The 18089-nt window shown below is 54.1% G+C and overlaps 1 protein-coding gene across 1 annotated transcript; it reads right to left on the bottom strand.

The window, feature by feature from the left end:
- Window positions 1–8858: 8858 nt before the first annotated feature.
- Window positions 8859–11812, bottom strand: DAND5 (DAN domain BMP antagonist family member 5). Its single transcript, XM_032883491.1, has 2 exons — window positions 11486–11812; window positions 8859–9104 (listed from the first exon to the last, which is right to left on the bottom strand). The coding sequence occupies exons 1-2, from the start codon at window positions 11810–11812 to the stop codon at window positions 8859–8861; spliced, it is 573 nt and encodes a 190-aa protein (XP_032739382.1).
- Between the last annotated feature and the right edge of the window lie 6277 nt (window positions 11813–18089).

The following is an 18089-nucleotide window of genomic DNA, read 5'->3' as shown; positions in this document are numbered from 1 at the left end:
AGGCAGACCCTCCGCCACCCGATCTCCTCTGCAAATGGGCATGAAGGGGGCGCCCCTCGGAAGCCCCCCCACCAACTTGGGTCCGGTCCTCCCCCCACCAGACGGCCTGCGCTCCCAGCCCTGTCAGCCAGTCATGCCAGACCCTGGGGCTGGGGTGTCCCACTCGCTGATCTCCCTCCTGGTCCTGCATCTGTCCCCAAACCTAGGCTCTGCTGGAACCAGCTTCCTGTACCCACTCACACCCACACTCACACCACCATTCCATTTGCACATGCACGCACACCATCCATCCTTTGTTCACATACACACTCACACCACAACATTCCTCCCTCTGCTCATACTCACACACACATGTGCCCACAAACACACACAGGCAACACCTATCCTTCCATTCAGACAGACACACACACATACAACATCTATATACACACACAGAACATGCTTCCATTGACAACACACACAGGCAACGCCCATTCAGACACACACACAGAAACAGGATACCCATCCGTCCGTTCAGACACATTCACACAAAAAAGGACATGCATCCTTCCATTTACACAGACACATGACACAACATCCACACACACACCCACAGGACATCCATCCTTCCATTTACACACACACACATAGTCACACAACATCCAGATACACACACAACACCCCTCCTTCCATTCATAAACACACAATACCCATTCTTCCATTTACACACACTCTCACACCACTGTGTGCATATACACACTCACTTCCTTATATAGTCGCAAACTACATCCATTCATGTTCACACAAACAAAACACTTAACCCCATGTTCATGCACATATCTGCACTCAGAATTCTCTGCATGCTGACACCACCTCCCCCTACCCACAACACCCCCACCCTGTGTGCACATATGCATGTGCGTGCACACACACACACATGCATCCACTCTGCTCCCCTCACTACAGCTGCCAGCTGGGAGGATTTTTATGAGGCAAAGGGGCACTCTAAAAAAAGGGGGGCTGTCCTAGAGGACACCCGTGCCTCCACCCCTCCCCACACAGAACTCAGGTCTTAGGGCACACCTGGCCTTCATGAAACTGAGGGGGAGGAGGGCGCTACCAGGAGGCTGGGCACAGCTGGGATGCCACAGCTGGAATCCCCCACATTCCTCCCTGCCGGGACTGCCCACCTGGCTGCAGCTGGTAGCAGGTGTGTTCTTACCATGCAGGTGTGTGGGGGAATGAGGAGGAGGGAGGATCGGGAACCAGGCCCATGGCATTACCTGGCCAGAATGCTGGGGGTTGGTAGAGGAGAGGGCACTGAAACATCTGGGCTCTGGCAGCCAGGTCCTGGGCTACTGAGGATGGGGCCAGGCATCACTGGGTTCTGGGGCAGCCAGGCAGGCCTCTTGGGGCTGTGGGTAAACAAACATCTGGCAGGGTAGGCCAAGAGCCAGCCTGTAGATCCTGGCAGGGTCAGGGAGGGGGTACTCTAGGCCTTCCTGACAAGTCTGGGAGTCCTCACTCTCCATGAGGGCCTAATGTCTCCCTTGCCCCACCTGGCAGGCATGGTCTGTGCCCCAAACTTGGGGTCCTAGCTTGGTGTTTGTTGCCCTCACCCCAAGCTGGGAGTCCCTAAGGGGGTCTGAGCCCGAGGTATTATGGGCCCTGCTCCCAGGGCACACCTGGTCAGGCACCTGGAACCACGTTTCACACACAAGAGAATGCTGAGGACACACAGGCACACTTGGACACATGACCTCCTCTGGGGGTCGCCATATGAAGAGCCATCACCACATCCCGTCACAGGCTCACACTCTTCCAGAATAGCACACACACACACACACACACACACACACACACAATCCCACATAGACCTTCCCAGATCCATCCACAGAGTAACACCAATAACACCCCAGGGACATACAAAGACCCTCACCGACACATAGACCCCCAAAGAGACTCAAATATACACTGACGGACAAAGACACACTCAGGCATTCCGAGACATAGTTACACGGGTTCCTGGAATCACCCTGAGCCTAGTTATACAGATACACACAAGGCCACCCAAAGTCACACAGGTACACACACAAAAATCTCATATGGGACAAGTCCGTGTGGTCCCACACACAGATGCTTCCCAAATCATCTAGACGTGTGGCACATACAAAGTCGCACGAAGATATACAGATCACACACACACACACACAAGGTCACCTACGATCATAAATGTTCATACACAGAAAGAGTTGGTCACACCAACACCCAAAGACACACATAAACATCCCCAAATCACAAAGGGGACTGTGCAGGCCAGCCCCCAGCTTCAGACAAGGCCCACAGGCACACATTCCCACGTGCTGCGTGTGGCACAGCCTGGCTAGGGCAGAAGGTAGGCAAGCAGCAAGGCCTCCTGCAGCCAGCACTCATCTGGAGGCAAAGGGAAGGAATTGGGGAAATGTTTCATTTGCAGGCGGCAGGAGACCCACCCCACCCCCCGCCCCCACCCCGCCCTGGAAACCTAGCCCGAGCTCCTGAATGGGGCCTCTGTATGCTGCCACCACCCAGCTGACCCAGGGAATAGGTATCAGGGGGGTGAGGCTGGCTGTGCCATGTCCCTAGCCAAGCCTCAGGGGCCACCCAGCCACACACCAGGGCCCAGGCCAGAGTCCCCCAGACCACGGGAGCCCTCCCCACACCCATCCCCGCTGCATCTGGAGGCCACTCCCCAAACCCAGCCCACAGGCAGAAGACAGATCAACTAGGGGTTGGCTCTCTAGGTGTCCCTGCCTCAGGCCCACGTGTGTCCCCAGGTTGGGCAGCTGGCAGTCTCGTGCCGTGAGGGCCCTTGCTCCAGCATGAAGGTATGACAGCAAGGCTGTATGTGACAGCATGGCTGAGGAGGTGACAGTGTAGTTGTGTGTGACAGTGTAGCTGGGCTCCCTGTGCAGCCTGGGGATGGGGGTGGGGCAGGCATAGCCCCTTGGCTCATGTCATCACACACACTGTCACACACATAGTGTCACTGTCACACCTTCTATCACACAGCCACGCACATAGCCACACTATCTCATCCTCAATCACACTGTCACACACAACCACACTGTCACACATGCTGTCACACATAGTTACGCTGTCACACCTTCAACCACACACAGAGCCACACTGTCACACCTTCAACCAGCGACACTGTCTGTCACACCCTCAGCCACGCTGTTACACACAGAAATACCATCACACCCTCAACAATTCTGGTCACACACGCCTTCGGCCACATGGTCTCCTGTGTCCTCACAGCTAGCCTGACACGCTGACCCTCGCACTGCCTCAGCATCACACTGACCAGCAAAGGCACACTGACACGCCGGGTCCGGGTGCCCCTGCAGCTGTGGTTGCCACGTGGCCACACAGAGTCACTGCTCACCCACCCACCCCCGGTCACAAGGAGGGGAAGCAGATCTGATCACTTCATCCCCAGGCTGTGGCACACAGCTGTCCCTCAGTCAACATTTGAACCAGACCAGTCACTCCAGCAACACAACGACATACCCTCCCTGTCATGGTGTCACAGAGCAGGCAGCCAGAAGGTACAGGCCACTGCAGAAGTGCTCAAAGACACTCTGAATACATATACTTATGGACATACACGCCATTGCAGGTGACAGGCACACATCTCACACTGCCACACAACACCCAGAGTCCCTGGACAGAGCTACAAAGAAACAGTGGATGACAGCCGCCACCGCTGTTACAAGAACATCCTGTCACACAACAGTCGCTCTCCCTAGCGCCTGTCACAACATTGAGACAGCCCCTTAGCTGTCCCCATAAGCAGCCAAGCATTCTGACATGGCCCCCACAATAGGATACCCCCCAGCCTCCCAAGTCATGGAGACAGGGACAGACCCACTCTGACACCCCCCCGCCCCAAGGCCCGCCCGCTGCAGTCAGTGTATGGAGAGCCAGGGGGCTAATGGACTCGCAGCTGTAGGCAGTGGGTGCCAGCCCCCCCAACTCATGAATATTCATCAGCTGGGGCGCTCTTGAACCTGTGGGGAGTCGGAGGTCCCAGGCAGCTGGGCACCCCCTTCTGTGCCAGGAGGCCCTCAGGTGAGGGGGGGGCTCAGCCAAGCCCGAGCAGTCCTCAGAGCCCATCCCCAGTTCCACACATAAATACACACCAATCTGTGAACACGGAGCTCCAGACACACAAACAACAGTCCTACAAAGTCAAAACCACACCCAACAACACAGCCATCCACCAAGTGCGCGCGCACACACACACACCTCAGACATGCAAATAAAGGCGCACACACAATCCCATGAACTCACAACCACACATAATCACACCAAAACCACAGACACAAAACACACACGCACACACACACACACACACACGACATGCAAAAGCAGAGGTACACAAACACTCAGTCACACGACCACAAAAACGCAGATACACCATTGCACCCAAACTATATAGACAGTATCACACACAGGCATGAACACACACACACAGGCATATGATCACCTCCAAACTACAAGCTACTTCTCATGAAACACCCACATAAGTGTGCAAACATGGACCCACATGTTCATACATACAGTTCCACTGACTCTCAAACTCACAGACACACAACAATCCCCAAAAAGTGACCTCATGGACCATCTCTGTCTCTCTCACTTTTTCTTGCTCTCTCTCTCACACACACGCACGCACCCACCCACCACAATCTCACTCGGCCCACCCCTGATGTTTTACAGGACGGGAAACTGAGGCACGGAGTCCCTGAAGGCCGGGTGAAGGGACGGTCCCTCCCGACTCCAGGCAGAGGCTGCGGCCGGGCGCCCCCTGCTGGCCCGGCCCCTTCAAGAGCGCGCGGGGCGGCGGCGCGCAGGGCGGGCACGCGCCTGACGTAACCATGGCATCCTCTTGGCACGCGCGGCCCGCACGGGGAGGGCGGGGCGGGCGCGTTGCCATGGCGCCGACGGGCCGCGTGAATGGGGCATTGTTCGTCGCGGCGCCCGGGCCAGGCTGTCCAGGACCCACCCGGACCCACCCGGGCCGGCAGAGACCGGGAGACGGGGCGGAGAAAGACAGAGATGGGGAGAGATGGGAAGACAGGGAGAGACAGGAGGTAGGGAGAGACAGAAAGAGCCGTAGATGCGAAAAGAAAGACACTTAGAAGACAAGGGGAAGAGCGAGCTGGGGAAAGACAGAGAGATGGGAGAGGCCTGTGAGATGGGGAAAAATGCCCAAACGAGGAAATGCCTGACAGAGGAGGAGGGCCAAGGAGAGGCAGAGCAGGGGATCAAGACGGAAGATGAGGGCTGAGGGGAAACAGAGGCCCACTGTGCCCCGCGCTGCGCCTGGCAACGGGAGGAGGCAGAAGACCAGGACCCGGAGACAAAGTCGGAGATGCTAGGAGGTGGGAGGAGCCCAGCCAGATGGAGGGTCAGGGAGACCCAGGAAGGAAATGAAGGGAAAGCTCCGTGGGTCTCTGGTCCCATCCACCTCAGTCCCTACTCCACTCCCCTTATTTTTCTGTCCACTCCCCTTTCCACTCGCCTCCCCCTGGTTGACACTCTCAGAAGACAAACCTCTGTCCTACACATCTCCACACACCCGCTATAAGAGATCATCGACACAGAAATCCGGTCCTTGGGGACACGACACGGACACAGTGACACCTACTGATCCATCCACAGACACCCAGAGACACTTACAGTCATGGCTACAGTCAGGCACACCCACGACAGGGACTCCTACCCCACACCAGAGCCCCACAGATGCGCCATCACATGAGGACCCTGCCAGACATGTGGTCCTGGTCACACACCGTCACACATCACCACATAGGCTCACCCTCTAGGGAACACTGTCATACTTCCCCCGCCCAGACACAGAATGCTCTCATCTGCACACCTCTCCCTACATTCAGTGACACCTTCTACGACACACATGTGCTGTCCGCCTGGTCTGACCCACTGACTGGCTTCCTATCCCCTAGTCCAGATTGGGGGTCTGTGGGGTTGCAGGGTCAGTCCGGTTCTCCATGTTTCACATACAGACACTGTCGTTGGTGGAGATTGGGAAGGGAAGGGAAGGAAGTGAAACCCCACCTCACTCTGCTTCAAAGAGCTGGGTCAAGCCAGGCCAGGGTGTTCCCCTAACTTCTGGCTGTCTGGGTCAACTTGTCCCAAACCTGGACCAAGGGTGTCCCCTGGTGGCCATGTATGGTCCCTGCACCCATCACGTGGGGAGATGGTGGAGGCCCAGTGGCCCAGCCTGAATAGAAGGGCAGAGAGGGCAGGCCCAGGCTTAGTACAGAGACCTGGAGAGACTGAAAGCCTGGGTCCAGAAGCGAGAACCCAGACCCAGAATTCAGAGCTTGAAATCCAGATCCCAGAATTCAGAATCAGAGTTCAGAATCCAGAATCTGAATCTAGATGCCCAGATGCCAAGATCTAGAATCTAGATCCCAGAACTCAGGTCCCAGAATTTAAAATCCAGGTCCAAATGCCAGGGATCTAGAATCCAGACATTTACATCCTGTCTCCCAGAATCTAAAACCAAGGACCCAGAGCCCAAAACCCTCCTCGGAGCCAGGTCCCAATATTCCCCAAGCCTCCCACGTTAGACCCTAGGCATCAGGGTTTGGTCCCAGCTGCTGTCCCTGTGTATTTACACACAAACACTTCGACAGGATCTTACAGACCCACACCCCAAAACCTACAGCCTGTGACCATCACACGTACAACGTCACACACTACAGATACACATGGACAATCACACACACACACACACACACACACACACACTTACAGCCTAGCAACACAGTATCACCTAAAGAAACCCAGAACTGCCATATGCTCCTCTCCCAGCACATGGACCCATGTTCTTCTGTGCACCCATGCAGTCTCAGAGCTCCCCCTCGCGCCCCCACCCATCCCACCAAGCTCAGGCACACAGCCACCATACCCAGAGACACAAAAACCCAGGACGCCCCAGGTTCTGTGCCCTGCATCCAAACACACTCACAGGATTGTGAAGGCTGGCACAGGCATACACACATACACATGCACACACACACACACACACGAACTCCCCCAAGCATGGAGAAGCCCCGCGCCTTGGCAACTATGCAGCCCCTGGGAACAGGACCCCTGGGACAGGGCTTGCCGTGCACCCCCGTGCCCACCCCAGCCCTCCCCTGCCTGGCCGGCTGGCGGGCTTTAATACAGATGCCAAACTCATAATTGTAACTGAGGGTGACAGGGTCACCTTGAGCCCCAGATGCTCGCGCGGTGACAGATGGCGTTGGCAAACCTGATTAGCGGCCCCCGTGCCAGCGCCTGTGGCACCTGCATCCCTTGCCCCTCCCCCGCTCCCCCAGCACTCATTACCCACCCATTACTGGGCCTGGGGGGGCGGGGGTGGGGGCCGGCTGGCACTGCCCAGGAGGGGGCAGGGACTCCGGGGGCCCCCTGGCACTAAGGTTCCCAGCTGGCTCCCCGGCTGGCAGGAGGTGGGCACAGCTGAAGGGGGGGATAGCAGGCGCCTCGTGCCTGCCAGAGAGAGGGGTACCCACGGTGCCAGGGCTGAGCTGCCCACTCGGACCCTGCCCGGGCTTTGGCCCAGAACCCTGGAGGGAGGAGGGATAGTGCGCCCCCTGTGGGCCTGTGCGACCCTCCCCCACCCAGGGCCCTTGGAGCCCTGCCTTGGGAGCTGGCGGCCTGGCCTGTTCCCACCCCGCTGTGCAGGCCTGTAGGGTCAGAGGTCACAGGCTCCCACGCCCTGCTGGCCCATCTGTTTCCTCGGGTCCCCTCCTTCTGCTCCCCTCACCTGGGTCCTTCCTTCCTGAGGCAGGAAGAGGGCTGAGAGGGGCCTGGCCACCCCCCCAACCCACCCCACGCTCCGGGGGGCATTTGGAGGCAACCTTGACAGCGCCACATGTCCCTGCGTCTGTGCCAGACGAGCCCATCTGCTAGGGCCCTGGTTCCAGCCGCCCAGAGCCAGGCTGCCCTCCTGCGCCGCAGACCCTGTACCAGGCTATGGAGGGAGCACCCCTGATGCCCACACCCCAGCACAGGGCCACTGCTCCCAGGGAACCCTGGTTGGAGGAACACACACACACACATGCACGGACACGGACACGCACACGCACAACTGGGCTTGGCCAACCATTGCGGTTCCTGTTTAATTCCACACTATGCATGGGGCTGTATGGAGACTTAAGGGGCTGGGGCTACAGGGGCAGCTGGGATCACATGGTCCTGCCCCTGACTTGGGGAGCCCACATTTCCCCCCACGGCTCTGTGGGCCTCTCTGCCTTGGTTTCTTGAGGTCCCAAGAATGGGTCATCCCTGTGTCGCCTGCTCTGTGCAGGACCATCCGTCCTCCCTGTAGCTGGGAGTGTGTCTTCCATTCTATGAGATGGGGTCTAGCCTGGTGGTTAAAATTCGTTGCCACATGGGCTAGGATTCGAATGCCGGATCTGTCACTTATTGCTGTGTGAGCTGAGCAAGTGACTTTGCCTCTTAGAGCCTCAGTTTCCTTCTCTGTGAAATGGGATGATACCAACCCATATCTCATTGGGCTGCTCCGAGGATGACATGAGGTAGTGGGTGTCAAACACTTAGTGCGGGACAGGGCAAACGGAGTGCTCCAAAAGTTTGTGCTATGACTGTGAGTGGTCCACACTCCCACCTCCCCAGTGGGGATACATCTGGTGTCCCTGGAGCCCTGTCTGGCTGTCCCTGTGTCCCCAGTCTCTTGACCCAGTGCTCATGATCCAGGTCAGCGTCTTCTGGGCACATCCCCCCTCCCCCATCTCTCCAAGGAGTTCGCGTCTGTGTGTCTGTCCATCAAGCGCAGATCACGCCTTCGGGCTGCACTGACAGCCTTCAACCAGCACAGTAGATGTCTTCATCCGTCGACGGGAGTCTGGGCGACTCGCCCGACACCACAGGAGGACAGGGGTCCGGCGCTTGCGAGTGGGCACACAGCTGTTGCAGAGGATGAGCGGGGTGGGCTGCGAGCTGGGGATGTAGAGGGAGGAGCAGCGGCCAAAGCAGAGGTGATTGCGGAGGTGAACTGACGAGCAGCCAGGCTGGGAGAGCACCTGGGGCCGGGAAATGGGTCAAGGGCAGTAGAGTCTGGGGCCCAAATGGGGAGAATCATCTCCCATCCACTTCCACCCCACCTCTAGAGGCCTGGGTTCTGGTCCTGAATGCTACCTCCTGGCTGTGTGACTCGGAGCAAGCTCCTTAACCTCTCTGGTCCTGTTTCCTCACCTGTGAAATGGTGGAATTTCAGCCAGGCAAGAAAGAAATCAGTTTAGCCCTTTCAACAGAGAGGAGCACTAGAGGGAAGGGCTGATTCTTCCAAGAAGGGGACGATGAGGAGGTCACTTGGGGATCGGCATCGGGAGGAGTCTGCTGCGCCTCCGGGAAGGAGGGATGGCAGGAAGGGGTGGTATTATAGGAGCCTGGGGGGATTAAACAGAAAGCCTTTAGCCCCTTGCTGGGCACACAGTTGGCCTTCAATAAAAGTTCCTCCTGGGGTCCCCTCCAACTTCGTGGCTTGATCAACTCGTCCCCAGATCATGGCCCTTCTCTGTTTAAACCCTGCATTCCTGACGCCCTGCGACCCCCCACCCTCCTCAAACCCCTCCCCTCACTCTGCCCTAGCCGCCCCAGCCTCCTCACTGCTCCTCTGGTACCCTAAACACAAGCCCACCGCTGGCCCGTTGCCCCTGCCTAGCCCTGCACCTGAGCTCCTCCCTCTGTCCTCCCCTGAGATCATCCCGTCTGCTCCTTCCTCAGAAGCACCCCCACAGGAAGTGTCTCCCCCTGATGGTCTCTATCCCTGCGGCCAGTCTCTTTCTTCACGGGCTACTAGTAATTTATAGTTCTGTCTCTTTGGATGTTCCTCTCCTAGAACATAAGAAACCTGGAGACAGGGACCTTCTCTGCTTTGTTTATGGCGGGCGGCTCAGCTGGCCCATCGTGCTGAAAGCTGACCTTGCTGAGCCCTAACGGGCCGGCTGGTCAGGGCCCGCACTGCTCACCTTCTGTGAACTCACTCCTCCCACAATGCTCCAGGCCAGAACCTTAGGATCCTCATTTACATATGAGGAGACCAGAGGCTCCGAGCAGTCCCCCCACCTTAATGAAAGGACTGCAAACCCTTAGAAATTCTTTGTGTCATCCTGGGGCAGTTACAGCTCTGGGAGAGGGTACACAGCTGGATCCCAAGCCAGGGGTTCCCTCCGCTGGGTGCAGTGTGCCTGGCTGCCTGGGTTAACTGGGGCAGGATTCAGGGCAAGGTAGCTGGTCCAAGGCCACGCAGTCACCCTCATGTCACCTGGATTCAGCGAAAATTTGCTGAATGAATAACAAGCCAGGAGGTGCTGGGAACGGATGCCTTGTAGGGCATGGCTCCAAACACCTTGCGTAAATTCATGTCTATTGTTAAGTCTGTTGTTGCAAAGATAGGAAATGAGGCTCAGAGAAGGGAAGCCACTTCCCCCGGGTCACACAGAAATCATTAGTTAAGGCATAACTTGAAGCCAGGTACACCGGGCACCAGAGCTGGTGTTCTAAACACATGGTCTGAGTTCTCACAACACTTAAGGAGCAGTAACTGGGTGCCCATACCCATACCTGTCTCGTTCAACTGCCCTGTAGCCCTTAGGGGGCAGATACTATCATTCATTAATTCATTTATTCATTCAAAAAACACTGAGGGCTTATCGTGTGCCTGGCTCTGCTCCCAGGCCTGGAGATGGGGCTACAGAAGCAAATAAGGCATAATATAATCCCTGCCCTATTGGAGCAGACATCCTAGTGAGGGAGACACGATAGATGCAATTTCAAAATCAGTTTTATATGTTAGGTGATGTGTTCCACAGCGAGAAATAAAGCAGGAAACGGGCAACAGGGTGGCAGGTGCTGCATTTTTAAATGATGTCTGAGTAAAAACCTGAAGGAGGTGAGAGAAGGAGCCACAGAATGCTCGGGAATTTGGGAGGGAATGGTAGAGGCAAAAGGGAACAGCCAGTGCAAAGGCCCTGAGGTAGATGTGACATTGGGTGTGTCCAGATAAAAAGCCAGGTAGCTGGTATGGCAGGAGTGAAGTGGGTGAGGGGGAGAGAGAGGAGGCAAGGGCGAGGAAGTGACAGGCAGAGAGTGCAGGGCCCTTTGGACCTTGGGAAGGACATGGCTTTTGCTCTGGATGAAGTGGGAGCCATGGAGGGTTCTGAGTGGAGGAGGGAGGGAATGTGACTCAGGTATTCGCAGGTGCCCTCTGGATGTTAAGTGGGAAAATAGACTTGGGTGGGAGACCAGGATGGAGGTAAACCTCATGGTTCGGTAGGAAGAAACTGAGGATAGGAGACATGCAGATGGATGCCAGGCTTGACCCCAGATCTGTGCAGGACCCCAGTCTGTGCCCTCTGCCCATGCTGAAACTCCACCCTCCCCTCTCCCCACCCACCCTCACCTGAGTGTAGGGCACAGCCTTGCACATCTCCTGGGCCACTTCCTGCGGGTCCAGTGGCAGAGACACGGTCGGGGCCACCTCCTGCCCATGGTGCTGGCCACCTCTCCCCAGCGGCCCAGTTTTCTGCAGGCCCAAGAAGGCCTTCCAGCTGCTGAGGGCAGAGGACTGTCCCTGGGAACCTAGGGTCCCTCGGCCCAGGGCCCGGGTCTGATTGGTAACATCCCAGAGCTGAGGTGGGGGCCCCAGGAGTCCAGGCCTCCCGGAGCCTGTGTGCAACCGAGCCCCACTGAGCAGGCTCAGGAGAGTGGTCAGCTGGCCGAGGAACATCCGTCCGTCCGTCAGTCAGTCTGGGATTGGGCTCAGGGTCCTGGGCAGTCAACCCTGCTGTCTGGTGAGTGGAGTCTTGGCCTTTCGGACCCGCTTTTAATGGCCTGCCCCCAAACTGGGCAGCTCGCAGCTCTGGCAGGAGACACCACAGTGGGGAGGAAAATAAACCAAGGCCTGCTGGTTTCCCACCCCTCCCCCTCAGCCTGCCAGGGTTCTGGGTGGGGGCTGGGTCTGTGGGTGGGTGGGCTATGGGAACAGGGAAAGGCACCACTCAAAACACAGGGGCTCTGGGGCACAATGCCTGGAGGCTGGGGGGGAAGGGAGCTTCTTCTCCAGTCCAGGGCACCCTCCCTCCAGCGGGCAAAACCAGCCATCGCAGCCAGGCCTCCCGGTGGCAGCCTCAGCATTGCAACTTTCTGGCTGTGCGACCCCCTCAGCCATGCTGGGCCCCAGCTTCCTCTACTGTTACAGAGACCCTTGTGTTATTAACACTTCCTACCTGGGCAGGTGGGATCCTTCAGGTAAACAGCTTAGAGCAGAGGCTGATACACTGTAGCACTATGAGTAAACTATGATGAACATCTCTAGAGCTGCTTTTTCTTTAGCACCTATTAGAGGCCAGGCATAATTCTGAGCCCTGGAGATCGGGGGGTGGGGGGCGGTGGGGGGCAAGACAGAAATGGATCCTCACTGTGCATTTGACATTTCAGTGCAGAAAACAGGTTCAGAAAACAAAGATTCCAGAGGCTTCAGTGTAAAGAAGTTATTTAAATAGGATGTGCCTTACAGGTGTCAGGGCGGGGCCTTCTGCCCCCAGGGTGGTCAGAGAAGGCCTCCCCGAGGAGGTGACATTTTTGCAGATCCTTGAGCTGCTGTTGGAAGTGGTGCGAACAGCCTGGTGGGGGGTGGAGGCTGGAGGGATGGAAACACAGAAAGAGGCTGGGAGCCGCGTCCCAGGCTTTGGAGCCCCGGGGATGCCTGGGGGTGGGGTCGGGGACTCCGAGACAGGCCCTGGCACCTCCGTGGCCCGCATTTCGCACCCAGGCGAGGAGCTGCCGGCGGCAGGACCGTGAGAAGGGGCAGAGCCGGTCCTTCCCGCGCCCCGCGGAGCTGCGGAGGGCGATGGGGCGCGCTCGCCCTCTGGCGGCAGCTCTCAGGACTGCGCGGCGGCGGCGGCCAGGATGTCTACCTTCTGGATGCCCCCACCTGGCCAGAGGTGCAAGGGGGCTTCCCACTCACCCCGCTACATGCGAGCTCCTGGGCGTCCCCCAACCTGCCCTCTCGCTGTTCTCCAGACCCAGCTGATGGCAGCTCCTGCCAGGTGCCAAGGACCCAAACTTTGGAGCCCTGCTGACCCCTCTTTCTCTGACGCCCCCCTCCCCTCCATCTGATATGACGGCAAGTCCCGTCCGCTTCAGAGTCTACCTAGAATCCATCTACTTCTCACTCCTCTCTCGTTCCCCCACCCGGACACAACCATTATGTCCCACTTGAACCAATACTGCCCCTCCACCGTGGTGCTCCAGCTACACCCGCCCCCATGCCTCTCCCCAAAGTCTGTTGCCTCCACAGCAGCCAGAAGGCGCAGGTGAATACTTGTGTCCAGGCATTTCTCTCCTCTGCTCAGAACCTTCCAGGGCTCCCACTTCACCCAGGGTAACAGCCCAAGTCCTCACGGGAGGCGTTCCTATCACCACTATCTCAATCTCAGCTTTCCTATCCTCTCCCCCTTTCTCACTCCCTCCAGCCACATGGGGCCTCCTCGCTGTTCCCCAGATTCACCAGGCATAATCCCATAATGCTACTCAGTGGTACAGGGCTAAGGAAGCTCCTTTTTACCTGGAAATATAACCAAGAAAAATTAAGTTTAAAAAAAATCGGAACTGGATGTCTAGTTGTGCCTGGGTGGCTCAGTCCTTAAGTGTCTGCCTTCTGCTCAGGTCATGATCCTAGGATCCTGGGATTGAGCCCCAAGTAGGGGGGTCCCTGCTCAGCGGAGAGCCTGCTTCTGCCTCTCCGTGGTGCTCTGCCTGCTTGTGGTCTCTATCTCTCTTGTCAAATGAACAAATCTTAAAAAAAAACAAAAAACAAAAAACCTGGATATTTATTGTATGCTGACTTTTTGAGGGAGGAGGACAAGAATTTACAGCTATGTATTACTTGTATTTGCATTTGAACTTCCATGTTGAAAAGAGCAGCAAGTTTTTCTTTGGGGGAAGGGCTTCACTTTAGAGTTTAAACATTGCTTTGCGGTGTCTGTGTGGTTCAGTTGGTTAGGCTTCCCACTCTTGATCTCAGCTCAGGTCTCGATCTCAGGGTCTTGAGTTCAAGTCCACCATGGGCTGGCTACACACTGGGTGTGGAGACTACTTAAAAAAAAAATTGTTGGGGCACCTGGGTGGCTCAGTGGGTTAAGTCACTGCCTTCAGCTCAGGTCATGATCTCAGGGTGCTTGGATCGAGCCCCGCATCGGGCTCTCTGCTCGGCGGGGAGCCTGCTTCCCTCTCACTCTCTCTGCCTGCCTCTCTGCCTACTTGTGATCTCTCTCTGTCAAATAAATAAATAAAATCTTTAAAAAAAAATTGTTTTGCGACCCCTGGATGGCTCAGTCGGTTAAACTTCTGCCTTTGGCTCAGGTCATGATCTCCCCAGGGTCCTGGGATCGAGCCCCACATCTGGCTCCTGGCTCAGCGGGGAGCCTGCTTCTCCCTCTCTCTCTGCCTGCCTCTCTGCCCACTTGTGATCTCTCTCTCTGTGCCAAATAAATAAATAAATAATATTTTTAAAAATACATACACACACACACACATATATATATATAAAACAAACACCCCTGTACTCATTAGCCCAATTAAAAAATTAAAAATTACAGATATGAGAGAAACTGGCGCTATACTTGTTCCTAATTCCTGAATTGATCAATTTTAATTCCCATGCCTGTATTTATAGTTCTACTACATATGTATTCATTCGGATACGTAAAATTGTTTTGTTGTTTTAAATTTAATATACATGGTATTATACACACACACACACACACACACACACACACATCCTTTTAACTTTCATCTATCCACTTCATATTGCTTCGTTTCTACTCTGAAGAGTATTTTGCTGCACACGTATCTCCCAAATTTATTTCTCCATTGCCCATCACAATGAATCCTGCAAGGAACAATCTGGAACATGACTCTGCCCATTAAAGTCAGTTCTAATTGGGTGATTCCTTCCCAGACCCTGCTCCAGATAAATTACAGTGGAATCTCTGGGGATGGGATCCAGACACTGGTGTTTTTAAAAACCACGTTGGGGCTGCTCTGAACTCCTAGTGTGTACGGTCATATACAGGAGGGAGTCTGGTACCTCAGCAATGCTTCCATGTCTCCTGGAAGGCTCATGGGAGAGTATCTGATTCTGGGATGGAGGTTAAGAACCTGCATTTCTAACAAGTTTCCAGGTTGGGGGGGGGTTGCTGCTGGCCTGGGGACCAAACTCTGAGAACCATGATTTATAGAGCACCTTTATTCTTTCTCTTTCCTTCCTTCCTTCCTTTCCTTCTTTTAGAGAGAGAGCACAAGCAGAGTGGGGAGGAGCAGAAGCAGAGGGAGAAGTAGAGTCCCCTCTGAACAAGGAGCCCAATGCGGGGCTTGATCCCAGGACCCTGAGATCACAACCTGAGCCAAAGGCAGACGCTTAACCAACTGAACCACCCAGGCGCCCCAAAAGGAACTTTATTCTTTTTTAACATCAGCATAGTATTCCATCCTTTGGATATTTAGTAGTTTCATTAACCAGCTCTCTAGTCTTGGACATTTATGTTCTTTTTCATCTTGTTACTCCAAAAAGAAAAGATCCCTACTATGGAATATCATTCAGCCGTAAAAAGGAATGAAGTACATATTAATTTGCTCAGGCTGCCATCCCAGAGGACCACAGATTAGGGAGCTTCCTCAACAGAAATTTATTTTCTCGCAGTTCTGGATCCTAGGAATCTGAGATCGAGGGGTCATCCTAGCTCGTTTTTATTCTGAACATATAAAGCCTCTCTCCTTAGCTTGTGGATGACCATCATCTCCCTGTGTCTTCATGTGGTTCTCCTTCCATGTGAGTCTGTGTCCAGATTTCCTTTTCTTTTTTTTTTTTTAAGATTTTATTTATTTATTTGACAGAGATCACAAGGAGGCAGAGAGACAGGCAGAGAAGGGGGAGAAGCAGGCTCCCTGCCGATCCAAGGACTCTGAGATCGATCCAAGGACTCTGAGATCATGACCGGAGCCAAAGGCAGAGGCTTCACCACTGAGCCACCCAGGTGCCCCAGGATTTCCTTTCCTTTCCTTTTTTTTTTTTTTTTTAAGATTTTATTTATTTATTTGACAAAGATCACAAGTAGGCAGAGAGGCAGACAGAGAGAGGAGGAAGCAGGCTCCCCGCCAAGCAGAGAGCCCGATGCGGGGCTCGATCCCAGGTCCTGGGATCATGTCCTGAGCTGAAGGCAGAGGCTTTAACCCACTGAGCCACCCAGGTGCCCCAGGGATCTTATTTCTACATGTAGTCACATTCTGAGGTACTGGGAACCAGCACTTTAATATATGAATTGTTGAGGGGGGACGCAACTCAGTCCGACAAGGACTGATATGTGTTACAGTACGGATGAACCTTGAAAATGTGGTAAGTAAAAGAATCCAGATACAAATGGTCACAAATGACTCTGTTTATAGGAAATATGCAGAATTAGGTAAATTGGTAGAGACAAAGTAGACTACTGGTTACCAGGATCTAAGGGGAGGGGGTAAACGGGAGTGACTGTTAACAAGGATGGAATTTCCTTCTGGGGCAATGGAAATGCTCCAGAAGTAGACAGAGGCGGTAGTTTCACAACACTATGGATGTGCTAAAGCCACTGCATAGTTCATTTTATTTTATTTATTTTTTTAAAGATTTTATTTATTTGATAGAGAGAAACACAGCAAGAGAGGGAAAACAAGCAGGGAAAGTGAGAGAGGGAGAAATAGGCTTCCCACTGAGTAGGGAGCTCGATGTGGGTCTCAATCCCAGGACCCCAGGATCATGAACTGAGCCGAAGGCAGAGGCTTAACAACTGAGCCACCCAGACGCCCCCATTTTATTTTTTAATAGTATTTATTTATTTATTTATTTATTTATTTGAGAGAGAAAGAGCACATGTGGGAGGGGGAGGGAGAGGGAGCGAGAATCCCAAGCAAACTTCCCGCTGAACGTAGAGACCAGTGCGGGGCTTGATTTCATGACACCAAGATCATGAAACCAAGAATCAGACGCTTAACTGACTGTGCCACCCAGGCACCCCGGACTGTTAACGTTATTTATATATTTATATACCATATATATATATATATATATATATATATATATATATATGAGGGAGAGGGATTTTGAAGCAGACTCCACCCTGAGCAAGGAGCCAACATGGGGCTCAATTTCATGAGATTAGGACCTCAGCCAACACCCAGAGTCCCATGCTAAACCGATTGAGCCACCCAGGCCCCCCTGGGTTGTTCACTTTAAAATGATTAACTTTAGGGGTTGTGGGATAGAGCCCTGTGTCAGCCCAGAGCTCAGCAAGAAGTTTGTTAAACTTTCTCTCTCCCTCTCCTCCTGCCCCTCCCTGTGCTCTGTCTCTCTCTTTCAAATAAATAAATAAAAACAAATCTTTGAAATAATTAATTTTATGCTACGTAAATTCTAATTTTAATTTTAATTTAAATAAAATTTCAATTTAAGGGAAGCAGGCCCCCTGCTAAGCAGAGAGCCCAATGAGGGGCTTGATCCCAGGACCCTGAGATCATGACCTGATCCGAAGGCAGAGGCTTTAACCCACTGAGCCACCCAGGTGCCCCTGAAACTTTTTTTTAATTATTAGTTTTTACAACTAACTGCAGTGAGAAATACACTTTATGCTATGAACTAGAGGTGGCAGAATGTACTTTCCAAAGAGACCTCAACAGTATGCCCCACCCCATACACAATTCTTTGTATGTGACTTTGAAAATCCTCTGACAGGGGGCACCTGGGTTGCTCAGTTGGTTAAGCGTCTGCCTTCAACTCGGGTCATGATCTCAGGTCCTGGGATGGAGTCCCTCATCAGGGCTCCCTGCTCAGCGGGGATCCTGCCCCTCTCTCTCCTTCTGCTGCTCCCTCTGCTTGTGGTCTCTCACTCTCTCTGTCAAATAAATAAACAAAATCTAAAAAAAAAAAAACAAAAAACTTTAAAAAAAGGAGAAAACCCTTTGATTGCATG

The sequence above is a fragment of the Lontra canadensis genome, unplaced genomic scaffold (genome assembly GCF_010015895.1).
Source record: "Lontra canadensis isolate GAN:19392208 unplaced genomic scaffold, GSC_riverotter_1.0 scaffold88, whole genome shotgun sequence".
NCBI lineage: Eukaryota > Metazoa > Chordata > Mammalia > Carnivora > Mustelidae > Lontra > Lontra canadensis.
This window is presented reverse-complemented; position numbering and strand designations above follow the sequence as displayed.

Bases quoted from the DNA above. Each gene is read 5' to 3' on its own strand.
- DAND5 (XM_032883491.1), bottom strand. From the start codon at position 11,812: ATGTTCCTCGGCCAGCTGACCACTCTCCTGAGCCTGCTCAGTGGGGCT. The intron at 9,105-11,485 runs GTGAGGGTGGGT...TCCCGGCCCCAG, and splicing joins AGGCTGTGCCCTACACTCAG to GTGCTCTCCCAGCCTGGCTG.